The 19,601-nt window shown below is 43.0% G+C and overlaps 2 protein-coding genes across 9 annotated transcripts in view; one reads left to right on the top strand and one right to left on the bottom strand.

Moving 5' to 3' along the window:
- The window catches only part of PLCH1 (phospholipase C eta 1), a 94,475-nt gene extending 90,326 nt beyond the window's left edge, over positions 1 to 4,149 (top strand). Inside the window, exons 27-28 of the transcript XR_013955086.1 lie at positions 3,777 to 3,876; positions 3,960 to 4,149. The gene's annotated coding sequence lies outside the window, so the exon portion shown is untranslated. The remainder of the gene's footprint in view (positions 1 to 3,776; positions 3,877 to 3,959) is intronic.
- Positions 4,150 to 10,143: 5,994 nt separating this feature from the next.
- Positions 10,144 to 19,601, bottom strand: part of MME (membrane metalloendopeptidase) — a 41,893-nt gene continuing 32,435 nt past the window's right edge. For 6 of the 8 annotated variants that reach the window (XM_080604731.1, XM_080604732.1, XM_080604733.1 and 3 more), the window contains exons 19-23: positions 19,423 to 19,556; positions 17,133 to 17,198; positions 13,813 to 13,908; positions 13,553 to 13,629; positions 10,144 to 11,567 (exon numbers count right to left, since the gene is read on the bottom strand). In XM_080604731.1, coding sequence (XP_080460857.1) covers positions 11,468 to 11,567; positions 13,553 to 13,629; positions 13,813 to 13,908; positions 17,133 to 17,198; positions 19,423 to 19,556 — 473 coding nt within the window. In that variant the 3' untranslated portion in view covers positions 10,144 to 11,467. Of the gene's footprint in view, positions 11,568 to 13,544; positions 13,630 to 13,812; positions 13,909 to 17,132; positions 17,199 to 19,422; positions 19,557 to 19,601 lie in introns of all 8 variants that reach the window. The other 2 variants (XM_080604736.1, XM_080604735.1) reach the window with 1 other exon arrangement.

The raw sequence follows: 19,601 nt of genomic DNA, 5'->3' as shown, positions 1-19,601 counted from the left end.
AAACCTTAAATCTTGTCAATAAAACCAGCGGAGGGAGGAATGGCAGAACAGGGTAAGATGCACAATTAAATGTTAATGTGATTAATGTAACAGTGTATTCTTAAAAATCATAACTCTGAGCAACGAAAAGTGAAAATACTCAGCTATTTGTAAGGTAGTGAGTCTTGCTTGATACACCGTATGTTACTTTCTAGTAAGAAAGTGCAAGCGTTTAAAAGCTAATTCCATTAACAGTGGCGAGTTTAAAGTAGCTTGGGTTCCTCCTGTATCTTTGAATTCTACCAGTTTTGTTGTCTTTAGTCCTCTGTAGTTGCAATTTTAAGTTGTCGAACATAATTAAACTGAACCATGCAAAAGGAGTTATGTTTGCCAGTAATTTAAATATACTGTGTAGCTGAAATCCGAGCGTAATGCTAGGTGGACATTAGTGTAGATTTTAACCCCACAAAGCCCAAGTGACCGAGCAGAGTGAAATTTTAATAATGTATTATTTGCTATAAGCACAGTTCCACTGAAGATGAAAAAAGGCATTTTATAAAAATGCATTTTGTAGTCACTGTCGCTTTCTATTTATTTCACTGTGAGAGGTTTGGATGGTAAAAGAGCTATAGGCTTAAATGTGGTGTCAGCTGTGGACACAGCTATTCAGGCAGTACTTTTCCTTGTGAAAGGAATTTTTAGTTGGGGGGTGGGGGGCACCTGGGCCTGCTCACACCTTCCCTCCCAGGTTTCTGCTGCCTAGCGTGGAGCTCAAGCTGCCATCACAGTGAGGGGGCAGTAGTTTGGCCGTGTGCCGCTTCCTGAGATGAAACACAAAGAAAACTTCAGCAAAATCCTGAGGCGTTTTGGAGCAAGGAGCATAAGTCTGTGGCTTCGAACTTGACAAGCTTGCACAGGGGAAAACTTCACCTCTTCACCTGCCAGGCCTGTACCTGTTTAAATCAAGTGGGAGTTTTTTACAAGTGTGTTGGGGTAATTCTTTTACCCGTCCTTGTCAGTGCTGTTGGGCTCAGACATTTCAGGGGTAAAGGCAGCCCAGTGAGACCACAGGCATTGTTGTGCTCATGGCAGTTGGTAGGAGTTTCGACCAAGTACAGGCAGTAAAACCAAGCAAATGTATAGTTCTGGATAAAAGGTCTTAAAAAAAAAAACAACGAGACGAGATGAATTTTATCAGTATATTTAGGGAGTACCTAGCTTGGAAATCTCTGCTGCTGCAGGCTGTGGCTGAGGACTCCTCGGTGTCACTGCTCCTTGGGCATCCCGTGGTGGACAGCTCCAGGAGCGGTGCTCAGAGTCTGTTTGGCATGCACGGAGGAGCTCTCCTGCAGCACAGCAAAAGTGCTGTGTTTGCCGCTCTGACCGGCTCCTCTCTGTTTATTCTGAGATAAATTCATGTCTGAAGTAGAGAAAAATTACTGTAATGGGGGGAAAAATAAAGTAATTCTTAGTTAGAACGCCAACTTTAGTACAGGGATCACAGCAAGATTCCGTTATTCATTCTTGCTGCCACCCAGAATTGTTCTTTTTGATTTCAGCGGGCTCTGGCTCAAACCTTGGAAGCTGGGCTTGGTTTCCTTGGTCTGTTTGGAGGCAATGCTCGTGACTGCTGCTCAGCGACTCATATTTCCCTCGCTATTTTGCTCTCATTTGCAGCCATAAGAACAATGATTGTAATGACACCTCCCACTTTAGGATTTTGGCTGGTTACCTGCAGGGGCCAGTAAAAGGGTAATTTCTTTCTTTCCAAAGCACAGCTCCTTAGGAGAGTCCTGCTCTGCCGCTGTCCCTCCACACCTCATCACCACCTCAGCCTGAGAACCGGGCCGTGCCGAGGCTCCTTCTGGCTGCCGGTGTGCGCAGCCCTGCTCCATGGCAAGGGTGGCACTCGATTGTCAGATTTACGCTTGGGATAATTTTCCCGTGGACCAAATATTGGAACCTTGGAGTTTGTCACCTTCTTCTGAGGCCTAACAAATGGGTTACCTGCTGAGACATCCCCTAGCCATGTCCGTATGTCATGCTTCAGCCTCTCCTGCTCGTGGCATAACATGCAGCCTTCCACGCAGTCACCTTACTCTAGCTCAGGGTATCTGTCCCATGACGTGCAGGAGATCACAGCGAATGATCTCACGGTCATTTCTGTTCTTAAACTGTGAAACACAAGCACACCCAATGGCTCCCATGAAACTCTATCCCTCAGAGCCAGCTGCTTGCTGCCTCCTGACCAATGCTGGGCGCAGCATTCCTGCTGGCCCGTCAGCGACTGCTTGCTCCTCTCACCTTCCTGCACTGAAAGTGCATCTCGTATAACACAACACCATGTTCAGCAGACACGTTGGCAAGCGAGCAGAGCTCTATCAAAATATTTCCATGTACTCCAGTAGGATCCAGCCCTTTATTTGTAATAGGACCTTCAGAAAAAGTGGCAAGGAAAGAAGTGATTCCCAGCAGAATTAGCTTTCCCTTACCAAGGGTCAGTCTTTAAAGGAAACAGGTGAGGGATTCCCCTGTGGCAGAAGGACACCTGATTTCAGAGCAGAGTTTTATTCTTGTGCTGCATGGTTGCTTATGTGCTTTATATTTCAATGGCAGCACATGCAGATGATCTGTCTATATGCTCTCTTTCCCTCTCCATAGATACACCACGGAATATCATGGCATGTCTAAACTAAACTATATCATGGCATACCTAAGCTATGCAAGGTGTTGTGAAGTTTTACATTATTTCTCAGTCCCTCAAAAAACCTGGAACTCTTTTAACTGCAGAAAGATGTACTTTAACGTGCTGCAGTATGTTGGTAACTGATACAACCTCAAAGGCCGCTGATATGCTGCTTTCTGGCAACCTTCTGCTATTTGCAGCAAACTGATGGAAGGGTCTTTGAACTTCTGATGCTGTACAGATACGTGTTTATTTAAAGGCCTGTTCCTGCTTTCCGCATGCTTCTTGCAGAACCACCACCGGCACTTGCCTCTGTGTCTCCATGTTATTTATTAGCTTGTCCTGGTGCTGCCGGACGGGGCAGGCAGGACATCACGTCTTTGTGTCCGGCCCGACTCAGGCAGACAGGCGGTATGTCCACATCGGAAACTTTTCTGTTATTTTCTTCCTTTAACGTGGAGAAAACCCTTTCGGTGGATAATTGCATGAACCGTAACTACAACGTATCACTCTAGTAAGAGGAGAGGAGAGGGCTCAGTCAGGCACCGTGCACAGAAAGCGCTGAGAGCTGTGAGCCCCTGCGGCACGGTGCCTGGCAAACATCCCGTGGATGTTTGGGGTGTGGGAACTCACACAGCATCCCCTCATTGTGGCCCCAGGCACACCGACCTTAAATTAAACAGGTACAGTATTAACTAATCACTGTATATTTAATTTACTGTTGACAACCTCATGAGACTTGCTTGTGGAAGGTGCTGTCAGGGTATTGAGCCTGAATCTGCCGGGGGAGCTGCCATCAGTGCCGTCCAGTCCAGATGTTCCCCCGATGACCCGTGGAGCCCAAGGACAGAAGCACGTTTCTGTCTCCTCTCTGCACTCTGGTACTTTTGGAAGCGCTAAGCCTCTGGCCTATCTGATTGCAGAGCCCAGAGTGTGGAAATTTCTTGGGGCTTTGCTACGTATATGTAGTACGTGTGCCAAGACATGGTGACTCCGTGCCAAAAATAGCAGTCATAGATGTGGCCCAAGCTCACAGGTATCTTTTTTGCTCTGCGATAACTACGGTTTTGTAATGTGACCTTTCTGAAAAAGATCCTCTTTTGTCTTTCAGCCCCAGTCCCACTTTCCCGTCTCGTTGTACCTATTCTCCTTGCAGTTGGCTGGATCGTGGGTTGTGCCCTAATGGTTTACATCGTCTTCTCCTGACAGAAGTAAGTGACCTGTATCATATCCACCCCTGCTTGCTTTGGTGTGCATTGCTACCTTTTTAAATGTAGTTTTCTTTGTGTTACAGGACAGAAGAATTTCCAATGATGTTGACTGGAAGAACCTGAAAGTTAAATTGGAATGCTGAATGACAAAAATACGTATAAAATGAGTTATGTTTAATATCAACACTAGATATGGTGTATAATTTTTATCTGCAACAAAGGTGTGAAATGCTAGTCAGGAAGAATCATTAAAGCAATTTCCTGATTTTCAAATGGTTTGTAACTGAGTGAGTGGTTTTTGGAGTCCAGTGGTAGGTCAGATACCTGCCTGCTCTCCGTCCTGCTTTGTTGTTGCCATCTTGAATTTAAGCATTTTTGGAAACAGCATTCCTAGAGTTACTGGTACCATGGTAGAAAAAAACATGAGTTAAGCTCATTTGTGAGATGTGCCAAGCTGGGGAAGGAGTATCTCAGTCTATATGGGAAACTTTTAAATGAGTTAAGACAATTTTTTAATTTTTTTAGTAAACTTTATATATATATAAAATTTAAAATACTGTGGCTGTATACTCTCCCTTTCCCAAGATCTGAAGTGTCTAAATATATTTTCTGAAATTACATTACCTTTTTTAACAAAGCAATCAAATAGTACCACTATCTAAATCAAAAAAAAATCCTCTAGAAAATGAAAGGGAGGTAGGAAAAGTTACCTGGTGGAAAAGCAGCTTAAAATGTATGATTTGGACATTCTAGGTCCTAAAAACTTTATTTCTTATTTAATACTGCGTAGATAAAATCCAAATTAACTGCTGGTCTTTTCTGTATAGATGATATTCAGGGTCCAATCTTGTATTTTTTTACATCGGAATCCAATCCGGTTCGTGTTGAATCAAATGCCACGAGGCTGGATCGAGGTCGTCGCTTGGCATGCCAGGCCTGGCCTGTGGTGTGCCGGCAGCTCCCCTCTGCTGGCAGCAAACGGGATATCGGGGAACAGTGTTAGAGATCAGAATGAAACTAAATAACTGGTCTGGAAAAAATGCAATGCAAAAGGTGAAACTTAAATTTCTACACCTTTCAGGAACTGTTCGAAAGGATTGGGGATTCAGAGGAGGGCAGCAACAGGAAACTGGGATTTATAATGTGTAACCAGGGATTTATAATGTGTAACCAGGGACAAAATGAACACACTGAAGTGGTTCAGCCTAAAAGAGAGAAGACTGAAGAAAACATAATTCTTCAAAACCTTAATAAAAAAAAGAAGGGAATAACCTTTTCTTGGTGACACACGCGGCAGGAATTAGTGGAGAACCAGCAGGTGAGATACAGTCTGTCTTTATGGTAAAGATACAGACATGCTGGAAGAATTTTTTAAGCATAATAATCAATATTATTGATTACTGGAGGCCTTTGAAAACAGATGGACAAACATCCTTCAGGCCTGCAGCAGGAGGACAGGTGGTGCTGCCTTGGTGCCTGAGGGTGACTGACATCAGGTGCGCAGCTCTCCACAGCTGTAAGTACTCTCAGGAAAGCCAGCAGGCTGTTTGCAGAGAAGAGGCGGAACTGACTGGTGGTAAAAGCAGGCGAGTGCTACTTTCAACGTGAAGAAATACATCATTTTAATACTGTTGCAGCGTTAGAAGTCTGTAGTACAGAAGAGAGGTGAGCTGCAGACCATGAACACAAGGTATGTGACGACAGCCAGCCGTGCTGTTGGGCTCTGTGGTCAGTCTTGCTCCAATGTTCATGTGAACATGTTGCACTTTAATGATCTCCACCTCACTGTGGACTAGCAGAAAGGACTGAAGCCTTCAGTCATACGTTTAGTGCTTTAATTTTGCATGTTTTTAAAGCCTCCTAGATGTTTCCTGCATCGCTAAGAGGAGGAAGAGGCACGAGAGAACCTTTTCTTTAGTTTGATCCCAAGGACAGGTGGGCTGATTTTCTGAATTTCCCAGCTCTTGTGCTTTGGTGTCAGCATGCTCCTGTGCAGTACCAAGGCAGTTCGGACTCTCACCTCTCAAACAAGAGCAGTTGCTGGGAGGGTCACAGGTCTTCAGGTGAGGCAGGCTGTACCATGCAAATGCTAGGAGGCATTGCATGACATACCAAAGCGTAGCGCAGTCTTCTGAAGGTATGATAGTGTTGTCCAAATCAGCCTTGGTGCAATACTCAATGCCTTTCCTTAGAAAGTTGGCTTTACGTAAGGCATCAATGAATATCAAACTTAAAACAGCTGCTGCTAGCTAAGGGACCTCAAGCTGTTCAGAATCATGCAGGAGTTAACTTCTTGTGAGGCCTGGGGATGTATTTTTAGTCTTATGGGGAAAATTTCATGGAATCTGTTGTAATGAAACAGAAATGTGTACGTCCTTCAAAAAGAAAACATCAGGCATGTTTAAGGTTGGGAGGTCTGTTCTGTAGCATAGCGTGTCTAAAATTGTAGGTCAGATTCAAAGTGGCATCCTGTTTATCTTGTACAAGGGGGTTGCCTTTTTTTGATTATTATAATTGGGAGTTAATTATATTTACCTGCTATGTAATGTGCCTTGAGACTGTCCAGTGACCTGCTCATTTAAAATCAGAAGTGATCAGATAATCTGAACTACTATATTTTCACAGATAGCTCAGTTTTGAGCCCGAAGATTTTTATACCAAAATATTTCTGTTCTTTCTGTTCTGTCTTGGTGATTCTAACAAGATGTACATTTAAGGAAATGTGGAAAAAACCTTAATGACCCCTTGATGAGATTGGGTAAGAAACTTCTGTGACTCTTGCTCAGGCACTCTGAATTAATTCTGAGAAGAGGAGGAAGGCACATTAATCAGACATCCTGTCTCCATCTGTGGTCACTGTCTGTTATCCTTTAGGGAGGTGGGGGAAAAAATAAATGTGTTTGGCATTGGTGCAACCACAACCATGAAAATCCCTTTGCAACTCCAGCAGCTATTAGCTGAAGCACTGAAGTGTGACATTTAGTTTTGGGAATTGTAACACCGAGCTATCTTGCCCCTTTGACATCAGCTCATTTCACAGGCAGTCCTATTTCCTCAGCTGTCCTGAGGGGATAAACCGTGCAGGCTCCTGGAGAGCTGCAGAGTCCAAACCTCTGCGGCCGCTGCTTCCACGTGACACCACCCGTTCTAACCCACCCGTACACCTACCGTATAAGCTCTCTAAGAGGCCAGTCTGAGCACACATTATCTCATTTTAGGGACCAATGCCTCATTTTCTAAGACCGAGACAGTCTTGCTACTAGCTCTGGCTGTCCAAACTCTAGACAACTGGGAGGCCCTTGGAGACACAGAGAAGTAGGTGCCCAAGTAGGTCAACTTTTTGGTGGTTTTCCCGGAGACCCTTGTGCTGAGAAGTGAAGTGACGGCCTTTACGCTAAATTCCAACCTGTCTTTTCTCATGAGCTCGTTCTCCCCTTTGCGAGCGGACAAAGCAAACAGCGAGGCTCTTACTGGAGCAGCTCGTCAGCTGTGCCTGGTTTGCACTGTGCCAGCGGTGTGACAGAGCCGACAGCAGCTCCCCTGCAGCTGCCTCGTGGCTTCGGTCCCGGCTCCGGCCCGCAGAGCTGCGGCGTGCCACTCGCCTGGCCACAGCCACCGCCAGCACAGGGGCGTGCAAACCGCGCCTTTTCCCGAGTCTGGAGCAGAATGAACACGTGTTTATGTACCAGGCACTGATGAAAATACACAGTTCTGAAAGGTCCAGATGTCCCGAGCAGCTTTTTCAGGTGTCTAACAACATCAGGCATCAAATGTTTTAAATTTAAAAGTACAGAGCTAAAACATAAACAGTGTTAGCTTTAGCTGATGGTTGAGAGCAGAACGATCTCGTTTGGAAAAGACAAATAAATACATATTCTCTTCAGATTGTTAGGTAGTTCCCAGTATCTATGTTTGCTTTTTATTATTATTTTTATTTATGTTTTCCCCCTACGGTTTTATCCATAAGATGGTGAATTGAAATCACTGCTCAAAGGGCAATGACAGGGCAAAACAAAGATGTTTCTAGGGTGGCTCGCATATTGTTGAGCTGAGTGCTGTTCAGTGGAAAAGGAGCTCCTGTCACTTTTGTAGACTAATGAAAAGAGGATTATTCCGAGAAAATATGCACCCTACACACTGCTTAAAGAACACTGACCACTATGCAAGGCGGCCTTTTGCATCCATCTCCAGTGCAACCCACTCATGCGCCTTTTCATTACAAAACCATACAATGCACCGCTGAAGCTTCCCACACTAGCAGGGGTGGATTGGGAAATACGTTCTCTAGGGTTTTTTTAATTCCCCTAAAGCACAAGCATCCTGTTCCACTTGAGAGAAAAAAACCCTAATTTATTATTATTTCCCAAATACACTTTGGATTTCTACCAAAATTAAGGTACTGCTGTTGTTGCATGGCAATAGCTTCAGTGTCTCCATCACCGTGCCACGGGATGTTTGTGTTATGACACTGGGCAGGACGTTGGTTATCGGTATAATGCCATTGAGGTCTGAAGAGCTGTTTGGCATCACCTGAGCTCCAGTTCTCCGTAAGCAGAGGTGACGGCCTTTTCCAACCCCCTCCTTTTCATTATTTCAGCACCTCTCAGCAGCAGGTTGCCCTTGGCTTCAGCATGCGTGGCCCTCCCTGGGCAGAGGAAGCGAAGCTGCTTGATGGGGAATCACTGCATCTGTGCTCCTTGGCTGAATTATTTAGTGATGGTTACGGGTGGTGTGTGTTTGGTACCTGCTTCGTTAATGCGTTGGTAATGAGCTGACTAATGCCAGCATTTGCGTTGTATGTATTAGCCGAAGTTTCATCAGGCTGCCGCAGCGGGAAGTTACATTAACCGAAACAGTCCAAAGACATCTTTATAACCCGAGAGACTAACTGTAAGCTTCTGCAGAAGCTGGCAACAATCCTATAAGTTCCTTGTTGTTTTTGAAGCCTTTGGGTGATGGTTTTCATGCCATGTCTATAAATACTTCCCTGACATTAACATTCTACGAAGCCTCACTGGCACTAATTAGTTTGCAAGCTGTGATGAAAGTCATATTCTGATTGTCACTGCTTGCTTAATGTCAGACAGCTTGCATCTAAATTATTAGTGCTACGTTTCTCTTATGAAGACCTGAATTTCGCTTTTGCATGTGTGAGGAAATCGTGTCACTGGGTAGAGTTTGGCTTCTAATACACGCCTGGTACATTTTATTTTCCTGTTAAATGCCGCTATGTGGTTTTGCTGCACTTGGCTGCTGTGCCAGGTGACTTTAGGGTACGAACCGAAGACTGGATTGATGAGAAGTGGTGGGTGATCTGCCCGGCCCCAGGACTGCTGTCGACAGGCGCTGGGGGTGGGGGCTGTACTGCAGAGGCACAATCACTCTCGTTTTCCCCTGGTCCCGCAGTGTAGTTGTGTCCTGCCAGGGCTTGTTTCGGTCGCTATCCGCACAGTTCTCGTTCAGCTGCTTTAGCCAGGGGCAGAGCCGAGCCTTCATTTATTTCCCCACCTATTCCAGTGGGGGAACAAGGAGCCAGCAGCCTCACCCATTCCTGCGTGCCTGAGCCTGCGGCTACCAGAGCCCACAGCTGTGTAGAGGAAGGAAGGGGGGGTCTCAGGTGGTGTTTCTGGAAGTGATTTAGGTGCGTGAGCATGTGTACCTAGTGATGAAATGGGGGCTTCAGGGAAAGTGTCCTGTCACGCATGAGTGTAAAAGCTGGGTCCAATGATGTGCCTAAAGCCGGCTGTTAAATGTGTCTAGGAAAAGAGCTGCTCTTGCTCTGGCCAGAGCTTTGCTGGGTGTTTTCCATAAGGGTAGCTTTATTTCTTACTGCAACAGTGAAAGAGGTGACTGTGCTTGTGGTATGTACCTAGCATATATGAATTCCCTGCTCCCTGAGCAGGAGCTAGCATGAAACAAGATGTGACTATTTTTATGTGTATAAGTTGTTCAGAAATGAAAAAAAACTTCACTGGATACTCTGCCTGTGGACCTGAGTTTGTGAAAGATTGAATTTCATTTGAACGCCATCAGGTTAATGTCTCTTGTAAGAGAAAGTTTATTGCGTTCGGTTTTGGTGTGATTTCGTTGGCTACTAAATAACCTATTAACATCTGGTTTTGAAACTTGAACAAAGTGATTTCAATTCTCCTTGTCAGCTTTTATAGATGTTGAGGGTGCAGTGCTCAGGGGCAGGTACAGAAGTTCACTTACAGGGACAATATGGTTTTTGTGTTTCTATAATTCCTATAAGGAATACGCATTGCATTTGGCTCATAATTTCAGTTTATTATCAAAATGTTTTTATCAGATGACAAACCCAAAAAGCTAAAAGGAACATAGGTTTTCAAATGTACCTATTGTAGCAGTCATCTGAGGTATCTGCTACTTATTTTTGGAAATCTGTTTGCTTTGGTATACAAAGCAGTAAGTTCCTTTGCAATCTGCATGAGGATGTCCAACACGTATCACGGCAGATTTAAAGCCTATTACCATCTTATTTAAAGCTCCATTCTTGCAAGCAGCTTCACTGATGTGAGGACTGACACTGACCAGAACATGTACAAATTATGTGCAGGATCAAAACCCTAGACACTGAGAAAGTCAGCCTGAAAACTGTACGTGATGGTACACTTGCTGGTGTACTCCATGGAAGAGCTCTGTTTTGTAGACTCTATCTTATTGCCTAATACCATGCTTTAATCAAATTTCCCAGTTCTATGCAGATGCTGATAAAATATATTACAATACTTCAAGTCAAAAGTGTAGCTCAGATTTAAATATAAAAACTATGGTTTGTACATTGCTAGAAACTTTTAAAAAGACCAACTTTAGAGAAAACAAGAAAAAGCTTAGAAAACCGTGAAAGGGTCTTAGATCGCAATCTTACAGATTACACGTTCAAAAATTAATAAATTACCTACAATTTCAGTTTGGCTGGAAAGTACTAGATAAACTGTTGTAAATAGTGAGTTCAAATAATACACACTGGCGTAATTAGTGAGAAATTAATTACAGCAGGTCTTTGGACTCCTCTTGTATAAATGGTTTCAAGTAGAAATGAAAGCATTTGGTAGAACAGATTTATCGTAACAGCAGAGGGTACAAAGTCTGACACAGGATACCAACTGTTGTCTCATTATCATGTTATGATGTCTCAAACCATGTGTTACTTAATATTTTCTTCCTCTGCTTGATCACAACTATGCATTCACCAACCAGTGGGAGATAATGCATCGTACTTTGACATTTCAAGAAAAAAACACAAAACTGCCAGCGACCCATGGGCAACAGGATTAACTATGAGTGAAATGTTACTGTACACTGCCAAGTGATTTAGATTCTGCAGGGTTCAGTGGTAGGAAAAGCAGCTGATTAGCTAGAACAGCTAACTGCTGCACTGGTATTAGTCCTTCATTGGAGAAATAGATTGATTTGATGTGTGATTGTTTGGTGTTTGCCTGTTTACTAAGAATTACGGTGACTTTGTAGAATGTTTCCCTCAGTTTTCTTCCCTCCTCCCCTTCTAAAAAGTAGTTCAAAATTTCTCTTCTTCTAGAAAACTTCTTGAGATGCAAGGCTTGCAGCTCCATTACCAAACTCGGCATTTTTTAGCAGGATCCATGTAGTTTTTCGTGGTACATGAAAAAGCTTCGGAAAACTCCGGAGAGTTTTGCAATGATCCTATGACCCTTTAAAACAAAACAAGAACATCTTGGCATTTTTAATTCCCTTTGTTTAAAAGCAAAAACAAAACAAACAAGCAAACCAAAGATCCACATTTCATAACGTTTTTCCCCCATCACTCCAAAAAACTGTGGGAAATGAACGTACTTCTCAGCTCTGACAGTTGGTTCCCTTTCACCTGAAGTGGTGGCTGTGTCTTCTCCCTCCAGTTTTGTATTCCCTTTTGCAACCCCCAGAAATACAGGACCAGACCTTCCTCATTATGGGCTCTCACAAGACTTCCATTTATTTCTATACCAACAGCTTTACTGCCTGTTTTTCGCTGAGATTTTGTTCCATAGCTATCTTTTGTTGATAAGTTTCCCGCTAAAGGGAAAACAAGACCTCGAGGTGGAGGAATTAGGTATAATTTTTCAGTGAATATTCATTTACGTTTTTACACCAACCAGATTTTAAGTAATATCATATTGCTTCTCTGGGCGTTTTCACAAATGTTCCAGTGAAGGAGTTTCCTGGAAAAAAGACTCATAAAAACAGCAGATCTCAAGTGAGTATGAGGACGTAGCAGCTGAAGTGGTTTTTGTATCTGTAATTGTGAACATGTGTGAATGTAACTGAGGGGAGTTGCTCATTCCTTCAGGAATGGAAACACAGCATGCACATGCCCGTGCTAGAAAACAGCTTCAGCTGTAAATGTCAGACATAAATCCTGATGCACATTGATTGTGGACCAGGAATTATTTGAAGGACTGCTTCTCTGAGTAACTTTTGATTATTCTGTGAATAATCATAATGATTACGTTCAAGAGAACCAGGAAGTGTCCAGAGAAGTTGAGGTGAAGTTCAGCAGGTGACATCTGCAACGATTTGACTGGCTCCACGAGATCAAATGTGAAAATATTTCCCAGCTGGTCTCAGCAGCAGTGCAGGAGGTAACTTTCTATTTTTTAGCCATTTTTCTGGGCTATGTATTTCAGTGATCTAGCAGGGCTTCTCTGTTCTGTGGCCAAGAACCGCTGAAGTGCGAGTTCGCCAGAAACAGAACAAGAAGGATTTCGGGTCTATTTGCATATGTTACAAACAAAAAGCATACTGAAATGCTTTCTATTTCAGATTTCTTAGGTAGGCCTCATCCTGAAAATTGCCTCATGTTCTAAAAACGTTAGTATGGTTCCTCATTAATATTTGTGTAATTGGGTATATACTTTACAGCCTTTCATACTGATGTAAAGCAGCACAATACATGATGTAATGTGCCTAGAATATACACAAAGACAACTACGTGAAGATGCTGATCTGGTGAACTTCAGGGGACCCATGGTTCGTAGAAATTAGGTATGGAAGGAGGAGGCAAAGTTCTGCAGAACCGCCGTAGAGCCTCCTTAGTGCCGTGGCTGAACTCAGCTGACTGCAGGAGTTCTGCACAAACTGCCTCTGGGAGAGGTCTGCGTATGGTATAAAACCCACCCACAGTGAAATGCCAGTCAAGGAGCAACTGGAGGAACAGTCACTGCTTTCACCAAATATTTAAGCGTGTGGGATAAATGAGATAGTTCTTTGGGGAAAAGCCATTGAAAGAAAGATGCTGGAATTAACGCTCTGAATCATATCGAGCAAAATCAGCTACTGTGCATGTGAGCCCCAGGGGTGATTCGAAGCTAATAGCTATACCACTAAAGAACAGGTTGCTCTGACTTAAATGAAAAGATCCTCGTCTGGTCCTAATAATTCACACTGAACAGCCAAGTTTACGGTATGTCCCTCTTGCTTATTGTCCCAACACATACAGGTTTGTAAGTAATCTTCCACCGAAACCTCACTTCTGTTACTCTTGCAAGAGAAAACAAATGGTGATTTTGTGTAGCTTTCTATATGCCTAAATCAACCCTGGTAAATGAAACCTAGCATTTTGTGCTGGATTTTATAATTCAGTAGCTAAAAGCTGTGTTGCACCTAGGGAATTACACTGAGGATTGTTATACATGCTGACCTGAATTTGCCTGGGCTGTGCACGTCAGTTTTGATGGAGTTCACAGCATATTCTGGTCTGTATGTTCCACACCATACCTACACATGTGACAAAGAAAAGAATTTGTTAGCAATAAGATCATTCAGGATGAGTCCTGCTGTCATTTCACTATGATATCTTGATTCTTGAGATTAAATTTCATTTTAGAACGTATCAAAAAGTGCATTCTTTGTTTTTAAAAAAGGATACAGTAAGCATCAAACAAAGACAGTATGAAATACCTGTGCAAAATTCAGAAAAAACAGCTGCTGATGGTTCATGTCAAGACCAGGAAGAAGTTTCTCTTTCCCATTCTTTTTCACATAATTTTCATAGGCCTGTAAAATGAATTGTGTAGCAATGTTACAACTTCTAATCCATACAGTCAAAATGAAATGATGACAAGGAGGAACATCACAGAGTCTTTGACATAATTTATCATGAACTACCTTGGCCATCCATCTTATCACAGGCCACCTTTAAGCATAAAAACCAGGACCATTTCTTAGTAGTGCAGTGCCAGTGGTCTGACTGAACTGAGGCAGGTTGCTCAATGAGCAGGCTCTTAGACTACTGGTCAGGTCTCCTGCTGCCTGACTTATGTTGGAATAAATGGTAAAAGAAACAACCTTAAATAAAGCAATTTATGGGGGGGGGGATGTGAGGGGTAGGGAGAAGGCTAATGGAGTAATTTCAGCAAGGCGGGTACACCCAGATAACCACATTTTTGCATAACTATGCATCTTTTTATAGGGGAAGAAATTAAGAATGCAAAGGAGGACTTTTCTGAAATGCGGTAGCTACAGAATACTATTCAGCAAACTTTATAATAATTAATGTATCAAATTCCGTTGAACTGTTACGTATTTTCCTAGCAAACCCTTTCACAGGGTTAGTGAGTAACAGAGTATGTTCTGTAATGGAAATGGCTGTGAGGCTCTCTTGCACCAGCTTAGGGGTAGATGCAGTGAGGCACCAGCACGCCCCGTGCCAAGCCAGCCTCCGACCCGTCAGCGTTTGGGAGCTGCCTGTGCAAAGAGCCACCTGCAGCAGCTCCCTCTCCTGCGGGTTCTGTGGTTAGGCATTACTGTTGCTTCCCTCAATACGTATATTGCATGGTAAGATTAAAAAAAAGGCATGGTGCTGAGCTGCTTTCTAAGGCACAGTCCCAAACTGAGCCCAGCTGAAATGTCTCTCTTGATCCAGGGACTCCCAGGATGGGGATCCCCAGCCCGGTGCCTTTGCCGGGTGTCCCTGCCTGCCTCTGGCACAAATGATCTCCAAGACAATGAAGGTGTGGTCAGAGGATTCATTCCTCCTCCTCTAATTCATCTTTCCCTCCTACCCTTGTTCTTATGAGTTATTCTTGTTCCTTCTCTTCTCTAATGAGTTAAAAGTGTGGTAAAATGCTTCAAAAGTAGAAGGAAAAAAACAACAACAATCTCTGACTTTACGGAATGCGTGTGTCCTGTTCACAGTTTGCTTTCCTCTCAAATGTTTATCAAAGAAATATCATGTTATTTTGCCAATTATTGGGTTAGCATCTAAAATAATACACCTACAGTAAGATAGGCTTTCCTGTATACAATGCAGAGCTCCAGGATCCAGTTTTACTAGCATAAAACTGATTCTGCAGGGAGAAGATCAGTTTTATCAATTATTAAATGTTGTATTGTATATTTTTAATTGTTAGCTAATTTTAATTTTTTAATGGACTAGAAATAAACGTATTTTTTTCTAACAGTTGGAGAAGACTTTAAAACTTTCCATAGTAATAAAAGCTGCTTTCATGTTTCTCATGAAGACCACATGTCAGACAGTAAATTGTTAGCATGTTATTACTTATAGAAAGATGCTGGCAAACCGGAGAAATGTTCTGACTGAAGACAGTGCCAAACTACAGCAAGGGTAAAGCCAATTGCACAAGTGCAAATTGAAGAATGAGTGGTTAACAGGTCTAGTGACAAGGCTCCTGTAACTGTAGTCAATCATGAGCTGAACAAGAGCCAACGGTGCCATGATACTGCAAAAAGGGCAAATATCATACTGGGATGTATAAACAGGAATGTCTTATACAAGTCACACGAAGTAATCCTTCCCCTGTACTTGGCACTGGCCAGGTCTCAGCTGGAGCACTCTGTCCAGTTTTGGGCACTGCACTTAAAGAAAGATGTGGACCAACTGGAGAGAGTCCAGAAGAAAGCAGCAAGAATGAGCAGAGGTCTAGCAAACATGACCTATGAGGAAAGATTGAAAGAACGGGGTTTGTTTAGTCTAAAGAGGAGAAGTCTGGGCCTTCAAGTATGTAACAGTCCTCAAGTATGTAAAAGGTTGCAGAAAAGGAAGGAATAGATGGCTCTGCGTTCCCAGTGTTGAAAGCAGAGATGCGATGGCGCTCACACTACAGCGTGGAGGTGGCAGATCTTCCCTTACTGCAGGTTTGGCTCTTGGGAAGGTTGGTTGTGCCTGCTGGGAGGGGGGACTGGGTGGGCTCTCAAGGTCCCTTCTTGTCCTTTTTTCTACTACTCATATAATGTCGTAGTAAGTATGGATAGCCAATTCTACTTTTTAAAATAGTTCTGACTTTCTACTTTTTCTCTGCCTACGCCCATTCCTTTCAGAAGGAGAATGGCCTTTCATGGGTCTGTACTGCTCTGCCTTTTTGTTTGGTTGGTTTTTTAATGCATAAATGTTCTGACAATTCAAGATAAGACTGATGCAGTATGCCATACAGATGCCTCTTTTAGTCTTCCAAGTCATTCTTTAAACTCTCCTTTATGATTGTATTTATGTATTTACCCTCAGACGTTTATACTTCTAGTGGTGTAAGTGTTGCTGACGGCCTTGTTTGCAGAAGCTGTGCTGTGTGAGTTGGCCCATGCATCCCAGCAGGCACTTCATGAGGAATAATAGCGGTCTCATTGTCAAGTGTGGGGTATTTTGCTACAGAACAAGGTGTTCAGGGAAGGAGTGGAAGGACCACGTTATGATGGCCTGCACTGTCAGATTTGTAAGTAACAAGAAAATGGCCAGGAAAGGAAAGGAAAACCAAAATGCTTACAAGTCCCCCATGGAGGGCTTATCGCAAGGAGTCCAGATGTCACTGACATCTTTGGATACCTGTTTAGGGGACACTAGTCACTTGTAGGAGATGACATTTTGAACAAGGAGTAGTGTTCCATGTAGGCAGAGACTGTTTATGGACAGAGCTTAGAAAGAAATCATTCTAGCCCTCCTTCCTGGCGTGAAAAGGCTGGTGAAGGCAGACAGAGCTGCTCAGTATCATCAGTTTAGTTAGGTGATGGTCCAAGTGTGACACTGATTCATTAAATGTTTTCGTTCTGCAAGTCCCTATTCACAGAAGTATAAAAAAAATTTTTGAAAAAGATACAGAGTGTGCTAGCAGTAACTAATACCTATCCTGAAACAATTAATAGGATGAAATACAACAGCTTGGTCCTGTCCCTAACACAAAAATAATGTTTCTTCTTCAAAGACTCTGAAATTCATTTTTGTAATATATGATGGTTTTAGCTAAAATAGAAAAATGGATACTTCTTACCTTATATGCTTGTCTAACACCTCCGTTATCAGCAATGTTTTCTCCTAGGGTGTTGATTCCACTCAGCTGTAAAACAAAAAGCGAAAAGTATGGTTTTCTGAAAGAACTTATCCAGGACCTCTAAACTTTGCCAAACTTTGTGCTTTATTCACTTTTAGAGGGGAGAATTCCCTTAGAATGTGAAGCTTTAGCAGAAGATTATGACACTGTCTCTGAAAGTTGTCTGCCTCCCTAGTCTCAAAATCCATGCAGATATGTTTTCCCTAATTCTCTTCTCCCCCATCCAGGTAGCTCTCTAGGATCGCATATCTCTGTTACTCAGATTTTCTGATGCTTAGTCATTTGTTCATCCATTCTTCCTTTTTTCCCCATGTCTTTACCCATCATCTTCTTACCACAGTTCCAGCTAGAAGTGGGCAGAATCTGTCCTAAGTTAAATCCAAACTCCAGATAGTTGAAATTATCGGTTAACAGACATCAGCAAATCTGCTAGGAAGTCGTTAAGTATTTTCCTGTATATTAGGCCAGTTAGGTAGCTCTTTGGTAGCAAGATGCATAGAAGATAACTATTTAGCTAATACAGTACTTGTAAAGCAGTGAAGTATCACTAAAGATGATGAATCTTTGGTAATAGAGAAACTATAATTTTATTTTTAAGTGATTATACTTTTGACCTTTATCCTGGACTTTTGGCTACAATATTCAAAGCTACAAAACTTAGAATCATCATTAGATTGAATATGATGTGTGAAAAACGGCAGATAAATTTGCCAAAAAAACACTCTTTTATTTTTAATGGCTTCTCTGTCAGTCCCAGCAGTTTTAAAAAGAGATTTAGGAAATCCTCAGGGCAAGAAGCTTTTCCTTTTCCCTGTTCTGTAAGAGGAATATATTGCCAGCCTCTAAAAAGGCCACCCAGTGGTAGTCAGAGAAGCACCTTCTTGCAAGCATTTTCTTGTTGGCCACCTAACTGTAGGAGGTCCCACCCAAGAACTTTGTTCCTTACAGAAATAGGTGGTGGCACTGTGCAGCGCCCTGCGTGGTTCTCCAGTGAAGTCCAAAATAAACAAGGTGGGCGCTGAAGGTAACTGCTCTGCCACCATGCGATGCAGGTGAGCGCCACAGTGGTGGACTGCTTCCCTTTCTTACTGTGCGGCGGTGACCCAGCAGCTGCCCTGGGACTTCCCTCTGGAAGGTGCAGAAGCATGAACCGAGAACTGTCCTGGCGCACCGTGTGCCTCTGCTGACAGAATAAGGGCACCTCACCCAGAAACGATGGCTGAAAGCTGCTAGCTGTAGATTTGAAGAACACGCAGTGCCAGCCTGCATCAGTTACAGCCCTGTGGCGCTAGGGTGGGAGAGCCGTGAAGGTAATTAAGCTGTTTCTAGATGATTTAAACTGGCTTACATGTTAGAGGTAATGGGGGTGCATTAGCAGGGCATTTGGTCATCCTCAAAATGACATGGTATGAAGTGCTGTGCTATGGAGACAGACCTGGCTGTTTCCTGTGGTGGTTTTGCAGCTTGCATTCAATAGGAACAGGACGGGTTTCCTGTTCGGCAAGAGGAGTGCCCAAATCACTCTTACCTGTTCCTTTGAGTTAATGTTCGTCTTGCTGGGACACAAAACAGACCCGATCCTGCACACTGTTCTCATGAAATTAGGGCTTCCAGACACAGCCATTACACTGTATGCCTAAAACGCCTAATAGTTTTAGCCCTGCAGAATGCTATAAATGCAGTTACATTTAGACTGGCTGCCTCTCCTAAGTCTGCATTTCATCTTTTCCTCATAGTCCTACTGTACTCGGTTCTCCTCGGACCTTATTGCTTTGTAGTCCACATGTTTATCTTCAGGAAAGAGCAAGAAACTTGTGAGAGAGAGAAAGCAGCAGGGAGGATTTGCTTTCACGGGAGTATATATTATTTGCACACCAAGCTTTAGAGAAATGAGGATCAAACTTGTAAGGTGTGTGTTTGTTTTCCCTCATAAAGAATAGCCTTTGAGGGTCTAAAAAGGCTTCTAGGGCAACTGCTCCTAGGACTGTCACTCCTTTGGAACATAAGTCCTGCCTCTTTCAGCACAATTGGTGTATGTGTGGAGTTTTTACCATTATCTTTAACAACCTCTTACTGTTTTCCCTCTTTTCTTTTTGTGGTGTAGGGGGTGACAGTGTTGGCCATATGCCAAGAGACCATTTATGTGAAAAGGGTTTGCACAGTTAGGACATAAGATTTTGTGTTCCCTCATTACAAACAACATTGGTAGTTACAAATAAATGCAACGTACCTGCTGTCCCCCTGCTAGGTCCCACGAAAAGTTTCCATACTGGTACACCATACACTGGGATAACTCCTTAAAATTGCGCGCTGATTCTTCAGTCCACCAGTCTATGAGGTCTCCATTCTCATTAAAATTTCTGCCTGTAATAATATTTTAGCAGAATTACGTATACAGGAAAATAAGTT

This window comes from Anser brachyrhynchus (genome assembly GCF_964034855.1).
Source record: "Anser brachyrhynchus genome assembly, chromosome: 9".
Classification (NCBI taxonomy): domain Eukaryota; kingdom Metazoa; phylum Chordata; class Aves; order Anseriformes; family Anatidae; genus Anser; species Anser brachyrhynchus.
Note: the sequence above shows the minus strand (reverse complement) of the source record. Positions and strands in the feature narration are given on the sequence as shown.